The 18,081-nt window shown below is 37.9% G+C and overlaps 1 protein-coding gene across 4 annotated transcripts in view; it reads right to left on the bottom strand.

Annotated features, from left to right (window-relative positions):
• ADGRL4 (adhesion G protein-coupled receptor L4) overlaps positions 1-18,081 on the bottom strand; it is a 162,263-nt gene that overhangs the window by 20,719 nt on the left and 123,463 nt on the right. For all 4 annotated transcript variants that reach the window (XM_054833349.1, XM_054833348.1, XM_054833352.1 and 1 more), the window contains 8 exons: positions 14,854-15,006; positions 8,429-8,584; positions 7,833-7,903; positions 5,933-6,106; positions 5,657-5,840; positions 3,322-3,438; positions 2,012-2,205; positions 557-727 (listed from right to left, as the gene is read on the bottom strand). In XM_054833349.1, the coding sequence (XP_054689324.1) occupies positions 557-727; positions 2,012-2,205; positions 3,322-3,438; positions 5,657-5,840; positions 5,933-6,106; positions 7,833-7,903; positions 8,429-8,584; positions 14,854-15,006 (1,220 nt within the window). The remainder of the gene's footprint in view (positions 1-556; positions 728-2,011; positions 2,206-3,321; positions 3,439-5,656; positions 5,841-5,932; positions 6,107-7,832; positions 7,904-8,428; positions 8,585-14,853; positions 15,007-18,081) is intronic.

Genomic DNA, 18,081 nt, shown 5'->3' with positions numbered 1-18,081 from the left:
TCCATGGGGCCTCTTAATATAAGGAGGACATAAATTGAGTGGTCATTCACACGATTTTGTGCTGGTCATGAGTGTCCATGTTTAATAGTCTTAAATTTTGAATTGATTATGCCGTTGCGAACTCTCAGGAGAGAATTTAAAGCAGATTTTTAGATGCCAAGGTTAGACAAATGGGTGGCAAAGTTTAGAGAGAGAGAAATTCAAGGCCATATGGTTACTGACCACCAATGAATGCCAGTTAAATCCCACAGCAGTCTTAAAGTGGGATTTAAAATTAAAAGCAATGCACCAAAAATAAGCACAACAGACTGTGTATTTGGAACAAGATACTTTGCTGCATCACTGCTCTGTAATACTGCAGAAGAGACATAAGGAAATTCAAACGCATATGGGAGGAATTTTGTTTGCTCTGTGCACAATAAATTGTGTGTTTGCTGAACAAAAACTAGAGACAACCTAAAGGGGGAAAAGTACACAAGTTGCACTGAAATAAAAACGTAAGGAATGAAGACAGGAGAAAGTATCAGGTAAACCACTAAATTAAAGTAACACTTACAACAGAGCCACCTGAGGACATCAAAACAGCAAAATGAGTCAGATGATTACATTTGCATGAGATATGAGTGGAGTTGGAATGTGTCAGCTCACAGCCTTCTGTAGCCCAGTTGCCATTCATTGTGTCTGCTGAGTAGTTCCAAAATGCACATTTAATATCTTTATCCGCAGTCTGGAACAGAAACAAGATGTTTTACTGATGGCAAAAGGCAGGATATTTCCCATCAAGAGACCTTTCTTACGTTAGCCAGCGCAATTCATTAAAAATTGCTTGTTACCGTTGGAAGGCTGGGAAACAAAAAGCACGTTTTGCAAGGCCTATTCCAAGCAATTAAAACATAGCTGGGGATGGAAGCGTTTCATCCACACAGCTAACACCCCACCAAACATGTAGGCTAATCAGATTACTGAACCCTTCTGGCACTTGTACAGGTGGTGGAATTTTTATCTACTGAAAACATTGTTATATATACCCCTGCACCTGCTAAACATGGACTGAACCCCAAGGTTACGGCCACGTTGCTTGTCCTGCTCATAGTCCCTTCCAAACGAGCGGTTCCAAAAACTGAGACTTATTCTGTGCATTTTACAAAGTAATCTGGGATAAAGCCAGGGTCATATCACACCTGCTACATCAGGTGCGACGACAGCGATGAATAAGACCATTAGTATTATTTATTACAGTTAGTGCTTGCTAACACTAGTCAAAGATAAGGTCCCCACTGTACTAGAGGCTCTGTAAATACATGCAAATTTATATAAGGTGATCTCTAGCTCAAATATTAGAAGGCAAGTAACAAATTTAAAAAGCTGCATATCCAAGGTGAACACCTTGTCCTGCTGCCCACCTCCCTACAGAGTCACTTTCTTGTTATGTTTCTGATAATTCCTTGTGCCATGTAAGGTGATTCTTCATATACAAGTGAAGTCAGCAAAATCTATATAATACTGGAAGTAAAACTCTCAGTTTTAAAAATATGCGTTCAGATTTCAGAAAAAACAAAGTTGCAATACTATAGGTTCTGCTATTACCTCCTAGCTGCAGGTTAATTTTTTGCGTTAAGGTTAAAGCACTTCTTCACTTTTTTTAGTATGCATGCTAACCATCTGATAAACTTTCAGGAAAAAAAAAAAAGATGCCTAAACACAGAACGGTCAAGATCCTGTAATATTCTCTGGCTTAGGCATCTACATTTCATTCATACTACAACCCAGCAAAGATGGCATTGTTGCCCTTCCTTTAGTTCCATAGCAATTTTCAGCTGTATCATATTTAGTATATTGCACTTAGGATGTCACAGTTGAGATTAATCTTATTAGAGAAATAAATGACAAACATCAGCAAACTACAAAATTATGTCTCAATAGATCATACACTGCAGGTATGGTTACATCACATAAAATGATTAGCTATTGTTTTGCTTTATTTGAAGTCGATAATAAAAAAACCCCTTACCTTGGCATACTTTAAGGTAAATATTATTTTCTCAAGCTCATAGAGCGTAGGTGGATTTGAGCTAATTGCAACAGCTATAACTGATGAGCTTACTGTCTGTCTCTGCTCTGAAGTCGCTTTCGAGGAGCGGTTTTTAGGCGATGAAAGCAGAGAACCAATATTGCTATACCGCAGAAAGACAACTGCAACGGTGCCTATCAATCAAACAGACCATGTTTAGTAGTTTGTGCGGTTTTTTATAGGAGAACAAAATTGAAGACATTAAGGAAACAATAAACAATCGACATTATTACTGCTATTGCATAAAATATGCAAAACAGATGGAATCTTTGTGGAATACTTATAAAAATGTGTTAGAGACAATGAAATATAGCTTTATTTAAAACAATGTAACTGCCATTAGAAATAAAAATGTGTGTTCGCATTGGAAATTCTAATTAGATATACGCATACTTTTTTTTTTCTAGAGTAATATATGTTTGCTGCTGTTCTGCAATTGGCTACACATGTGGTGTCAGGTCTCATAAAGCAAAATGGCCCAGACCTGAGGTAAATATTGGGCCTCTCTGAAGCACCTGGCTTGTTTTGAGTTCCATTACAGTGGAGCCAGGATAGAAGACACATAGGGAAAAAGAAAGCAAAAGGTATTTTAGGATGCAGTGCTGATGTGAAAAACAGTCATGATTTTTCTCCCCGGTACCAAGATAAGCCATATTTTTAGGTACTGCTAGGTGGTGAGATTCAGATTAGCTGGAAGATTAAGACTTAAAAAAATCTTGTCTGTGTTTATTAGGTTAGGTGGTTTAATTCCAGAGCTGTTTAAACACATTTATTTATTTTTAGGGATGACAGCAGTTGTAAGCCATTTCTGTAGCACTCTGAGGTCCAAGCCAAGATCTGGACCCTGCTGGTTTTGGTACTGAAGAATACATGGTCTTGCCCCAGTGAGCTACTCTCTAAATAGAAAGGATGCACTCATTTTTGGAGGAGAAGTGACAGAGTTGAAGGGGCCAGTCCAAGGTCGCACAGCCGATCTATGGCTGAGAAAAGGATAAACCTCAGGTCTCTGGTACCAAGACCAGTAACTCACTGGGTACTCACTGTGCCATTGGAAATGTTAGAAATACCAGTCTTGAGACAATAAAGGGGCAAAATGATAAAAAAAGGTGGTAAAAATACCTTGAGTCCTCTGTAGTTAGCAGGGCTGAAGCTCAGTCTTGGTAAACTGCAGATTTGGTTATTTATTACTGTGTAGGAGTCTATCCAAGGTGTTTATTAACCCACCTACTCTCTAACCCTGTTTTTCTTACCATTAGGATGAGATTCCTGTCTCTTCTTTGGAGAGATCTTTATGTAGTCTCCCCCCATGTATACGTGAGGGTGAATGTGTTTCATGTGGTGTGAATCAAAAGCAAAAACCTTGAGTGCTGTAAAAGAAGAAAAATACTGTACAAATCACAGCTCCATTATGGTCTACCATAATTTACAGTTGGGTTAATAAATGTGCTATTGGATTGCATAATTACCGTGAATTTTAAGAATATATCATTGTGCCAAATATTTCAAGAAAAATGCTATTAATATAGTGTGTTTGCTTAAACCTCTATGTTTTGTTATTTTCATGCATACATTTTGCTCTCATACTTTTTACTCTTTCCATGAAAAATATAGTCTTTTATTTACCTTGCATTAAATTAGGCATTGGAAAGAATAATGTAGGTTACTTTAGGAAGAGCTATTGCTTTATTAAAAATGCATTTCTGAAAGGGACTACAAATCACAATTATAAAAAGCAAAGCATAAAATTCTCTACTGAATAGTAACATTTGATAAAAACCAATTTTTGAAAAGTATATATTTTATAGTTATCTATCCATGCTACCAAATGCACATTGCACCATGAAATAATGATGTGTCTTGTCAAAAAGCAAACAAACAAGTATCACCCCTCAGGACAAAAACAACATTAGAGGACATCGAGCTCTTTACTTGGTTCATTATAGTGCTGAGTTTCAATCACCCGGGATGGGAACAAAAAAAGTCAATCAGGCCTTTTTTTTAAAAACAAAACAAAACAACAACAAACAAATCTAAAACTTGACTGATGGAGGAATATCACTAAGCTAGACCATCTGCATTGCTTATAGCACAGCACACAAAAATAATATGAGCTATTCAATAGACCAGCTGTCAGAAAATGTTTGTCAGGACGTAAGAAATAGTTTTCTGCGGCTGGAGTTTTGAAAAGCTTGTAGCTCAAGAGCTCGCACCATAAAACACAGAGGAGAGATAGGGGTAATGTTGTGGGTCTTGTCCCAAAAGAGATGTATGGGGCACGTGCAAGCCCTGTGGAAAATATATTCATGCTGAGAATCAGTAACAAAAAATTTTGGTGTTTGGGGCCAGTTTGGAAAAGAGCTCACAGTATTTCCCATTTTGGAACAAAAGCAAGCCAAAAAATGATCTGTCTTTCAACATGGAAATTCCTTCCCATTCTCTTTATCAGCTTTTTTTGTCACCTTGGTCTAACTGATGTCCACACTGCCACCAGAGGCTGCACCCGAATCCTCTCTCTTCTCAACCTTCATGGCCTCAGCTGTGCGGCCACGAGAGCTCTGCTCTCAGCCGGGGTGGCAGGGGAAGAGGACCTTTGCCGCCAGCTCCTGGGACCTCTCCGCATCTGCCGCACACCCAGAGGTGCTCCGCACTAACATAAATCTGCTTCTACAGAGTTTACGTCATGGACAAATCCTTCCCTATTTTTTCAGCACTCTTGCTAATTTAGTTTCAGAAAGGTGAGGGAAGAACAGATGGTTTGACCTGCCTCAGGACCAGACTCTCATCAAGTCATCTTATAAACCAGCAAACCAGTAAGAGGCACTGAAGGACTGTACTGAATCTAAAATAAGAAATCAGGTCACGTACAGTTTGAGTACATTCAGAAAAAGAAAAAAAAGAAGCAAGAATAGCCATTGCCAAAGGAATCAACAATGCTTTATTAGGATTTTCAAAAGCAGCTGGTATTAGCCTTACTCTGCTCCCATTGAAGGAACGGTACAACTATTATTACCACAGAAAAATCGTGGGAGTTGGTGTGAAGACACCAGCACACAGGGACAAGGTAGGAGACCAAAATGGTGCAGTTGAAACTAACCAATTCTCCTCCTCTGAAATTCCTCTGAAAATAAAACCATGCAAGATTGCGCTCACTAGGTACAATCCTTATTCCAAGGTCATTTGCAATACCTTCACTGAACCAAAAAGAGTAAAAAAATCGGTATAGAGCAAATCCAATTTTCATTCCACTGGTGTTTTTATGCATATAAGACCCATAGGATAATTTTGTGCACGTAAGATGCATCCAGATTCACTGTGACAGTATGACTATAGTGAGAGATTGAAAGAGACTCTAAAAGGACAACTTCCCACAGCCACTCAAGTTTTTTCTGGGCTTCGGGCTCAAATGTTCAATCTTTGAAAATTATGATACCTACACTGAAAGTCAGGTGTTAGTTATGAAACTCATACAAATTAACACCTGCATGTTTCACATAACACCATTTCTAATCTTCATAATTGTGCTGAAAAACTCCTCAGTGTAATCCACACCTAAAGCATACCTTAGATTAGTTTTCTTTATCTTACCTATGTCACTTGCGTTAGCATCTAGCTGTGTTGTCTTTTTGAAGTTCTGCGACATGAGAAGCGTCGCTTGTTCTGCTGTATGCAGCAGCTTAGTCAGGCTCCGTCTTTGGTGATCTACGGGAAGAGCTTCCCAGGCTGTAAGTTTGTCCTTTTGTAAAAAATTGTTCACAGTGTTAACAAAAACCTGTAAATAAATGAATATTTTTAAGCAGAAGAGCCATACACTAGTTGTAAAACATGAAAAAGCCCTGCAACTTTAAGGCTTGATCCACTCACGTTAATGGTTGTGTTACGAAGCGCTTCATTGTCAGAAACAGAGTAATGCATGGTATTCAGCGACGAATAAGATAGTACTTCAACATATGAAATCACATCTACGGGTAAAAGTGGTCCCAAAGTATTCTTATTAATTTCTTGCAGCATCTCCAGGGGTGTTTTTAAATGACTGATCTGAAAAATACCAGAACTCATATCTGAATGAAACAGGTAAAGTCACATTTCTTCAAGTGAAAGTAAACCCATTGCGAATGACTGATTTCTGTGAATTAACATACTGGCTTTTAAGATGCTTGTGCATAAAAAGAGGCACTAACTAAATCAACAGGCTGACCTATAAAGTAATAGTGTTACACATGTCTGGTATAACCCTAACAAGCAATTATGATAAAAAAAAAAAGTCATGTGCTATGATTACACTTTTTTTTTTCACTACTGCAGCTCAGTTTTATTTATCTTAATGCTCCAAAACGAACTAATAAATGGTCTGCAAAAATAGTTAAATATCAGTGATATAGTTACTCCATTGACTTTTTTCTGTTACATTTTAGCTGAAGAGGTGGGAGCAGATGGGCAGTACTTCCATATTTTGTGGTTGGTTTTTTTCAAAGGCAGATTATAAAACACGTAGTTTAGTGAAACTGTACTGCTTATTTCACCTTCGCTGCTTCAGTTTATGAAGTGCTAAATGCACTTACATAAAACAATTAGTTTAAAAACTAATAGGCTAGAGAGGGTGAGATGATTAAGACTGCAAGTTTCAGTCTCATGGCTGAATAGGAGAACAATTCTTTCTTCACAATACTGAAATCTACTGAGATTTTATCCATCGAAACCCCCCTCAACACCTGATTTTGTAAGATCTGTAGTCTCTGCTGCTGAACAGCTTTTACGGGGCTTGCCTCGTCTTTGACTGCAGCTGAATAGTACTAGAACATGGGCTAAAAAATAGGGTAAGATGTAACACACTGTTATTTACAGAAAATTGAGGTATTTTGACTTATTACTTTCATTTAAGTTTAGTTTGACTTCATATTTTAAAAAAATATCTCACTCTAAGATCCTGCTGTGGCATTTACTGTGTCTTTGCACATAAATGTGGTAAGTATGTATTACATTTAATATAATGTATTACATTGCAGGTTAACATAGAAAGCATGCTAATATCTTACACTAGGTAAATAAAAGCCTTTAAAATAATATCTTTCTGAATCTTGTAACTGGCAAACTGCTTAGTATAAAATGCAAACATATACATTTTTTGAATTTATTTATGCTTATGTTTCATTTATCCTTTTAAATTAGCAACACTATAGCTGTGGACTAATGAACAGTGAATTCATTAATTTTTTTTTTAATTTGCTTCAGGAATCTCTGCTTCTCATGAAAAAAAACCCTTGAGTCCAGAGTCTGAGAGTCTATAAATTCTGTACCACTTTACATACTATGCTTTGAGGAGTAAATATACTAGCATACCAGGATGTTATTGCTCCATTTTCTATTTTGTCACTTGTTGACATTACTTTTGTAAGCTATCTTGCTGCCTTTCACTGTGAACAAGCAAATAATTGCACATCAGTAAATGCAGCAATGTGTAACCTCAGAAATTACAGAAACAGTTGAGTGATTACCACACTTCTGAATTTTTCATGCACCGTGACTCACTTTGCTGGAAACAGAACACACAGATTCCCAGCAAGTTATTATCACGATTTGAACATACAACCCAGTTCAAATAATTTGAAATTATTAAAAAGACTTCTGTCAACATGCTTAAGTTCAATTGGATGCTTCAAGCATTTGTTAAAAGCTCCTTAAGAACTATTATAATTGAAATAACAGTTTCAAACAGAAACAATTAAAGGATTTGGAAATTGATCTATAAACCAATGCTACTTACTCCAGCTAAAGTTCTATTAATATGTTCAGTTATGCAGTCTTTGTATAACTCACACTTGGCCTTTGGATTTTCTGTAGAAATTAAAAAGAAACTAATTATATATAGCAGTTTAATCAATATCCGGTATATACTCATTGTAAGGGCTCTCTCGTCTAAGCAATTCCCCAAACCACCAGCATTCTGAATTTATGCGCATAAGATGCAGCACTCCATTCTCGATCTACTAAGGCTACCAAGACTTCATCCTGGCCAAAGTACAGCACTGGACGGGACTCTGAGCTTTTCTTTTACTCAGGTAGAGTTTGGCCCCTTTCCTTGAGTCTTCCACAGGTGAAGTTAAGAGACGGCTCAGATTTACAGAGGAGTACAGATCTGACAACTATGAGGAGGTATCCATTATCGCAAATGGATTTCATCACACCGGTTAGCAAAAATACATTTACAAAATGATTCTATTCTCAGGAAATGTAGATGCCGCTGCCTTGCCTCTTTTTCATGTCTCGCTGATTAATCTAACTGAAGATAAAGAGGCACTGGTGGGTTTCTCAGAAGATGTAGCTCTATAATAACACATAAACCTTTATAATATCATGTACCTTGGCAGGAAGTGCCATCATCTGGCTTAAACTGCAATTTTCCTGTGGATGGTTGATAACCTTCCTTACAGGAGCAGTTAAACCCTCCATCCACGTTTTCACATTTTGCATGATCTCCACAGGCAACAGTTCCTTCGTTGCTGCACTCATCTACATCTGCAAATATCGTGAGAAATTGAATTTTTTATTAAGTATTTACAGACTAACACCTTGCTGCTTTGTTGATAATAGCCCTGCACACTGCAAGCAGTTTCATAATAAAATTTCATGGAAGAAAAAAAGCGCAAAAACTAGAAAGGCAAACTTAATGGCAAAACACCTCCCAATTATAATACTTAGGGATTAGAAAGATAAATCATAATTGATCATACTTTTATACCACCACTTCCATTACTATGTAATACCGCATTGTTCATGTTTTAAAACCACGAGTTTAAACATTAATTCTATCATAACAAAATGCTCGGCATGATGCAAATTATCTGAAATCCATTTTCCTGAGATTAGAGTAAATAGATTTTCTCAGCCTTATGATTCAGTTAGAAAAGAGAAAGCAAACTGCAGCCTTTTCTTTTAAGTCACAGCTCTAAAAAGATGCTACTAAAGATCACTCTACCCATCTCGTTAATCTAAGATTTAAGCTCTGTGCTCTTTAAAGTGCTTGGCATGCCTTTTTTTTTTTTTTTTAATCCACATTTAAATTACATTTGCCTAAAATGGCTTTTTTGCCTCTAAATAATTTGCCATTAGGTAGACAGGTTCAGTAACTGGGTGGGGCACAGTCCAAGAGTAAAACCGATGAATTCCGGTAAGGGAATCCATGAATTGATCAATTTAGGAGAGCTGGGTATTAATTCTCTGGCTGGAGTAGGGATTATTTTGCATTATTTGGTTGGCTGAGGATAAAGATCAAATAACTCAGCGGAGAAAGTAAACTGGGAACAATACCAAATAATTCTGAAGAATGAAGTAATGGACTGTGAAATGCTGTGCTGGAAAGGAGAAAAGAGTGAACCACCTTGGGACAGGTGTATCTGACGAAAAGAGTGGAAAAATGAAGTGACACAAGAGCAGATTTAAAGGTAGAGCCTGAGAGGAGGAGCGGCTGAGAACTGAACTGAAGGACAGGAAAGGTAGAGAGGGGAATGGATGTACCAGAGAGGAGGACAACCTAAGTTAAGAACTGGCACGACACTGAATTTGGGAAAGAAATTGGTGAAAAAGGAGAACTGATTAATTGATCAGTGGAGGAGAACAGCTATCTGAATTGATGGGAGGCCTTTGGGCAGCCAGGTGGGTTTTAAGAACAAACAGACAAAAGGCATATACAGGGGACTGGAAATGCACTGTTAGCATACAGGAACTGTTTTTGCACTCAACAAAAATGAGCAAAAATGTATGTGAAATAAGGTTGCTAGAGAAACGGAAATTGTGGAAGAATAGAAAAATGTACTGCATATCTGTGGATATAGCTAGGGAATGCAGAAAAATGTCTGAAGGATACCTGGAGGCCGTCTGCCTATTTGGACAGCATTTTTGGTAATGTCATAGAACATTCTTTAGTAATGGCAAGAGACCCTCCATAAATAATGAGATGAATGCTGCTTTTTTTTTTTTTTTTTTTAATACAGGGCAACTATAAAATGCATTTAAACTTTTAATAGAGTATCCCCATAGTTTTTGCATCCACACAAGCTTTGCTGTTTCGTGCTCAATTCCCCAGCTCCCTTTCTTCTGCTTGTAATCCTAGAGGTCTTCCTGGGGTTCAAGGAGATGGTTGAGGTCCCACCTCACTTTCATACCCCTATTTTCCTCACTGAGCCATGGCTCTGATTTGCACCTGAAATGCTGTGTTTCAAGCCTAAGGTTTGAAGCCCCCTTTGCAAAGCTGCTCAGACTCCCACACGGCACAGACGAGAAGGAGGTCTGGGGCTGGAGGCGCGTTCGCCCTCCCCACCACAACCACCTCTGCTCTTCAGCGAGAGCCGCCAGGGAGGCCCTGTGTTTGCATGGGCTGGCGCAAGCACTGAAGTTTAAAGTATGGAGTTAAATTAAAATTATTTGCATTAGGGCAATAGTTTGTTTCCATATTTAATGCCTCAAACTGCAAATGTTTCTCTTTAATGAACAGAGTTTTGCATTATCCGTATTTATATGGTTTCTGTGACCTCAGTATTCATAGTCACGAAGCTAACCAGGTTATACGTCGATGAATCTGGCAAAAGTGAAGAAAAGGGTGCGGGGGGAAAGCGTGATATAGTGCTACGCACAGGCTACCTCATAATTAAATGCTGTCATTTAAAGACATAAGGCTAAACTTCTTACTCTTGGCATTTAAATAACCTATCACATCAGTAAATTATAAAGCTCTTTTTGAAACAAGTGGGTGCCTGTCAGTGCCCTGTTGCGTGACTCTGTGTAAGACAGACAAACTTTGAATGAATTGAAGTGGCAAGGGTGAAAACCGTGACAATACCAGTTTGTATAACAAGAACACACATCAGCCTTATAGCAAAGATTTCTTTGGCCTTGTCATCTCCACGGAGAAGGACGTGTACATCTTAACAAGATATCCAGCATGTAATGCAGTGCTAAAACACCAGCAAACAACAATAAACTTTGCTAAAACTTACAATGACTTATAAATAAATATTTGAATACTTTCCAGACTACCATTGCTAACTATCAGATTTCCATGTGATTTACTGATGCAAATATTTCAAAATTATTATGATATTTAGCTTTTCATGAAACTAGTTTGGTAAATAATTTAGTTGTCATTATTAGGCAGTCACACAAATTACCTTTCCTTTTGTAATTATGTCAGGTATTAAGCGTAATGGAGATTTTAATGAGAAGTCAGGATTCTCCAAACCAGCAGAAACTCGAGGACCAAGACGCATCTCTGGCACAGGCTGGCTATTTAGAGTCTGATAGAGACACCCTGTCGAGTATATGCAAATAGACATTCTGCAGTTGAGTTGTCCATATGGAATGAGTCCATATCACGCCTATCTAATTTACTGTTTCCTGGAGAAAAAAAAAATCTCCTGGATGACAAAATTAAAAGGCAATATGCCTGATTTTGCAAGGTACTAATCAGCTTTGTATCCCTTTTAAATCAATGAGATTGTCAGGGGCAGCCAACAATTTGTGACAGTTGCAAGAATGCTGCTTTTAAGTTCCTGCTTTGAAATACCGTGCGCAGTAGCTGTAGGTTTTTGTTTCTTTATATTTTGTACTTATGCCTTTTTAACCAAATACGCGATTGTTGGACCACACACAGACAACAGCTTGTCAGTGCTTTCAGCAATCCAATTTTACTGGAGCTTAGGGGCGAGGATCTCAAACCGTTCTCCTTGATATGCTATGGGAGTGGGAGTGGGACTGGGCTGCCAAGGCTTGCGTGAGCAGTCTTCACAGACAGCATTCCTGAGCAAAGGTTGAACAACAGCAGCTTTTTAAACAGAACAGCATTTGCCATAGCTCTGCAAAAAGCCCTGGCCTTTTAGTAAATATTCAAAACAAATCCTGGAGCTGAACTTTGAAGCTTTTATAATAGCTCCGATCAGAAAAATAATATCACCAGCACCACGTAGGCTAGTGTGAAAATAGATTTATAACCTTTTATTTTATTTCTGTGCTTTGTCACTCCTCATTTACTGCAGCAGGCAAGGAAATTCCAATTAAATTAAAAGTACTGAGAACAGTTATTATGTTCAGTCTTGCCAATTACTGGATTGTACCTACATCGCTTTGATTCTTCACCAGTCAGTCAAGACAGCTTGATGTCTACATTATACCTTCTGCTTATTAGTAGCTTGCAAGTGATTGAAAAGTCCAATTGCAAAGGACTAGATGTTCCCTCCCCGTGTCTCCATACTGTGGAAGGCAGCAGCACACACAAAGTAGAAATGAAAAAGCCTACGAATGGCACAGGTAAAAGGAAAGTTAGCAATGTGGCATAATGCCATATCCCATCCACTGTACAACTCCCGTCACAGCGAAGGATGTGATGGAGAATGGGTACCTTCTCAGTGCTCTCGGAAATACCTGAAGAAAACTAATAGCACATTCCTGGAAAAGGCAGAGTGACACGGATGTCACTGTCATTTTACAGATGGCCATTTTCACGTTTTTACTCTGTTGACTGGGGTGAAAAAAGTAGGTTTATATTTCACCTTTTTATCTGCAGCCGAACATTCAATAAAATGTGAAGTCTAAGGAAAAAGCATAGCTTTTACACAGTAAATAGGTTTTAATAGCTCACATTCAGGGCAGCAGAAAAATATCATCTTCAGAAATATCACATCTCTGCATTTCTCTTTTTCTCTTTCTCCTTTCCTACCCTCCAGCTCCTCCTCTATCTGCATGTTTCATTGTCATCTCTTCATCAATTCTGCCTGATAACATGGATGAAATACTGCTGACCCTCACCTCAAAACTCAACATTCTGGTTGGATTAAGGGTGAACTGACATTTCCCAAAGCTGTCGTCCCAAGTTTTCTTTTCATCCAGTACCTTGAGAGTTATAATCACTGTTTTCAGAAGTTTAGTATAGTATCCAAAGAGGGGAGGAAAACACATGCGTATGCACATGACCTTTGAAAGAATTCACACAGAGTGATATGCCACACTTGCATCACTGGGAACTCCGGATTTGATGGCATAAACAAATAGGTTGCATAATGGCATACTGTCCAAAATTCAACCACTCTATTTATAAAGTTACTGCCATGTACATTATACACATATATTAAAAAGAAAACTTAAGGATTTGCAAGATCTGAAAATATTTTGGGGCCCTAAAAACTTGGGTAGGATGGATACTTGGTAGCTCTGTCCTCTGATTTGTACTGGATAACTTGTACTGTATTTACAATGACAACTTTGGTGTTTGCTTCAGTTGTGTATAATATGCCCTGAATACACTACCATCAGCTGCTCGCGTGCAAGTCATACGTACTACCTGTAGCAGCAGATCCATTGGGTACAAAATATCCTATTATGGTTTCCCTGACAGATAAAGTAGAAATTAATTGTGGATCAAAAGGTTGTCTTTAGGACTCACTGCTAGGTAAAGTAATTGGTACACTTGTTTAATGAGAAAAGGTGCCCACAGGTAATTTTTTATTTCAGTGTGAGTTTTGGAAGCTCTCAGCTCCTCCCATATGGATTTGCAAAAAGGAGAAAAGTGGTAAGCTAACCCCCAGTAGAGGATAAAAAAAGATCAGTCTGCCCAGTAAAGAAAAGAGGGGGAAAAAAAAGAAAAAAAAAAAAAACAAAGAGAAATTAGCAAGCTAATGGTAAAAAGCTAAAAGTGACACAAGAACAGTCAGAGAAATAACTTTGAAGGCAAAACTTCTGAAGCTGAGGAAATGTCATAATGTAAAAATCAAAGAATATTTACAGCTCAATGTGCTAACAGTCTCAATCCCAGCTAATTTAAGAACGATTCATAGCAGCTGGATAAAGCAGAGCTCTTTTAGATGGATGTGAGCAATGGGCAAGAAATGTTGATTAGATCACTTTCTGGCTTAATATGCAGCCATTCTGCTGATATTAAGAGCAGTAAGAAGAGAGGTTGTCAGCACTTACAAGCTCACAGGAGACATATCTAGAATGAGACACAGTCAGCATAAAGGTGTAAAGGGCAATAGATTTATTTCTCATTTTCCCATTCCCTGAGGACTGTTGCAACATACAGAGAAAATTACCAGGAGTTTGAAAAAAAAGAAATAGTTACAGTTCTTCCATTCAAAGGAAATCCTAAAGGATTGCATAGTTGTTCAGAAATAACATTTTTCCAGAGAACTTTTCCTCCCCTGTAATCTTGAACATGTTCCATCCAACTGCTACAGAAACAGAGGCTGATGGATAGCACAGGAGGTAGGGTAACTACTGATATTGCTCATTGCTTTTGATCAGACTTGAAAAATTACCAAAAATATCCCAACCAAAGCCCCCAAACAAAAGATATTTGGAGCATAGTAGGTCAAACGTATAGGGAATTTTGTTGGTCCAAAGCATGAATGCAGAATACTTTGTCACTCTGCTTTGTTTTAAGAATATGACCACCTTCCTCACAGATCGGTGAAACAGTGGCATAAATAGGTGGATTTGGGATTTCTGGGTTACCTTAACTATATGTTCATTGTCTAAATCTGTGACATGTGGATTAAAAATATTGTGAGCAGACTCAAGTTTGAAGTATTACTGAAAGCAATGGCAGCTGCTGCGTTATCCGTGAGAAGCGTGGGCCTGAACTGGAAAAATAAGTCTGCACCAGTCCAGGTCATGGGAATTTTATATCCGGACTCCAGACTTCACGTATCTGAAAGCATTTTGCTAGATTTCTATAATTAACAGAAGCAATAGGAGAAGAGTGACAATGTAAAGCTAGCCGGCAGACATTAATAACTTACCCACGCAGGAGGTTCCATCATTAGGTACAAAAGTTTGTTGACCATTGCTGGATTTGAAGCCAGGCACACACATGCAGAAATAACTTCCCACTGTGTTTGTGCAATTGGCATGCTCTCCGCAAGGCTGAGTAGCATTTTCACATTCATTATCATCTGTCAAGACATAAATTATGGAGAAATATATTTGCATTTGCCGATTGAAGAAAACAGTAAAGTAAAAGCTTAATTTGGCCTCTGGTATTTTATTTATATAAGTTTTGAATGCTGAGCTGGCACTCTTGGTGTTTGTCTATATAGTTTTCCCATTGCCAAGGATGTAATCAGATGTTCAGCAGCACTCTTCTGCCCTCATCCTGCGTGAGTCAACAAATGAGAAAACCAGCGGGATACCGAAGTGAATGGTTTAATTGGATATTCACTTGGAATAAAAGATTGAGACAAGTACATATTCTGCCATGGTTGTATTCGATAACATTTTTTGCTACCCAAGAATCTACAGATAGAGAGTCACCCCAAGGATGCATCTGGGAATTTAGAATCATAGAAAACAGAGCTCAAAAGGATATCAAGAAATCATCCACTTTGTTCCCTAACATCAAAGCAAGATCAATATAGCTAAACTGACAGGTTTTTTCCTGGCCTGTTTTTAAAGATCTTTTGTGGTATTTCTCAGCAGTCCCAGGCAACAAACTTACAAAGTTTGTCCTACTGACTGAATCTTCGAGTATATTGGTTTTTCTTAGTTATCCCAAAGGGCTTCACAAATAGATGAGCAGGATTCATGGCTTGATCTTTACCTCTTAGCAATTGCTGTGCAAGTCATCATTTTTGTACCTGCAGATTTACATGATCTATTTTACAGGGCTAATCCCATGCCTCCAATGATCCACGAAAAAAGAACTATATACGCAAGTTTTAGGACTACTTCATCTCTGCAGAGGCTCTGCATGTGCTATCATTGTGAGCATGGGGATCCAGCTAGCTTGATCAAAGGTCAAATGAAATCATAAACTCATGCTTTGAAATGTATAGTTGATCTTCTGCAATGACTTAATAAAACTGTTTCCTCTCCAGAATCTTCCAAGGTCCCTGTTGTCTGTTAAATAATTTTCAGACCAAACTTGAGAAAAATTTCAAAGACTTCCTTATCCAGATGCTTATCAAAATGAGAGTAACGCTCACAATACTGGTAATTCCACCTTTCCAAGTAGCCCATTTCTCCAAAAGCACCCCAAAACTCTGAATGAAACAAATCAATGAAACTCTCCCAAAGAAGACAACCCTCTGAGCAGAGTTCTCTAGTTTCTTCACTGTGAGAAAGGAGAAGAGTTAAAGGCTCCCTGAAGTCTACTGGGATTTTGTTCCTTTTCTCAAGCAAAAGCTACACATAACATGATGAATGACAGGAAAGAATTCTAATAAGGAGAGAAATAACAATTTATTGCAGAAGAGGAATGAATAAGGAACGTGACAGGGAGAAGAAATATGATTTCAGAAAAAACGCCCAGGGATGAGTTTCAGAAAGGTGTTTCTGCTTCCTGATGGTCAGTGTTCTCATAAGGCATTTACAGAGAGACGGTACAGATAAGTAAAGTGTCACATAAGCTAGGGAAGTGGCAAGATTAAAGTCCACCAAGAGTTGTAAAGCACTGCAGGAATACATTTAGTCACAACCCATAGAATAACATTGGAAAAGGATATTTTTCAGATTTGAAGTCTGACGTGATTTTGAACATTATTCAGTTGACTCAGATGCAAATATCAATTCAGAACTTCACCTTTCCTCAGGGGAATTTGGGTCAACAGTATCAGATGGATTATGCTCATTATAACTAAAATTGAATGTAATTTAATGAGGAATCCAAGTATAAAAGCACTTTGCCAACACACATCAACAATATTTATTCTACAGCTTTGGTATTCATGAGAATACAGCAGAGAAGGTGTACGATTTGGATATTACTTAAAGAATGCCAAAGTAAAACTACATTAGTTTAAGTGAAATTATGCTAGGGAGGAAAAACTGTGGTGTTAATCCAAGCTAAGTGTGAGAATACAAAAAATTATTTGGCACATGGCATTGTGGTGACCAAGCCTCAGAATACATTACAAATCTTGGTGGCAAGGTCCACTTGTTTGAATATCATATGTATGTGTCTGTGTGCTTGGCTCTCTTGCAATCCCAGTTAGCTCCTGGACCCTGGCATTTCATGACAAAAAGGAGTGGACTACTCTAACTGCCAAGTAAACTTGCTCTTGGGAAAGTATTATAGATTCTAGAAAACAATATATGTTGACTTTGGAAGCCTCATGGTATAGTAGTTATGGAAGATGAGAAGTAGAAGGGCATTGATGACTGCATGAATTCATTCAAAGCAGAGGAATAGCAGAGCCGATGAGGAAAAGCTACAGGCTACCCACAAGAACTTTTCTTTTGGATTTGTTTTCTAGGAACTCAACTGCGGTCCTCAAAATCCAGCACTAGTACCTTTTTCAGATGATCCAAAGAGTTTAAGTAATATTAAAATGACTCATGCAGTGGTCATCAAATTATTTACAATTACGCCTAATTAACTCTACTGGATTATTGGTATTATCCTCAATATTTAGGATGTCTCTAAAGGGTTTAATGATGACTATATTGCCTTAAAAGGCTTACCTCTTGCGAGAACCTTTTTGATAATTTAAGAAACCTTTAGAACATCGATGAAGAGTAGCAGTAACTTACATTGCAAATAAAAGAATGGATGTTTTAAAGAGTTAAATTCATAAGGAGCTTTCTTTTCACTATTCCCATGGTCTAATGTAATACTGAGCAGACCATGCTGGAGGATAATTTCTGGACCACATTCTGCTTCCCTTGAAATTAATGGCATAAAAGTCACTGATGTAAGTAGGCTCAGGGTGGTGCTCACTACGGAAATCTACTGGTTTAATGAGAAAGGCAAGCGAGGAAGAAGTTTTCAAGAAAAAAAAAAAAAGGAGTTTCATATACAGTTTGACTGGATGTTTTTAAATAATCTGCCTAATTTCACACCAAATATTTTATAAGATCAACAATGACGGCAAAAATATCTTCTATTTCTGTGTATAAATAATTTGAATTTTTTCTTCAGACAGCAGTTCAATGTGAAGCCCAGGGGCTTAAATTAATTTTCCAAATATTACAGAATTTATAATATTATTGGATTTGTGATTTAAAGGATGTCAGGAAAAAACCAACAGAAT

Source organism: Grus americana, chromosome 8 (genome assembly GCF_028858705.1).
Source record: "Grus americana isolate bGruAme1 chromosome 8, bGruAme1.mat, whole genome shotgun sequence".
NCBI classification, from domain to species: domain Eukaryota; kingdom Metazoa; phylum Chordata; class Aves; order Gruiformes; family Gruidae; genus Grus; species Grus americana.
This window is presented reverse-complemented; position numbering and strand designations above follow the sequence as displayed.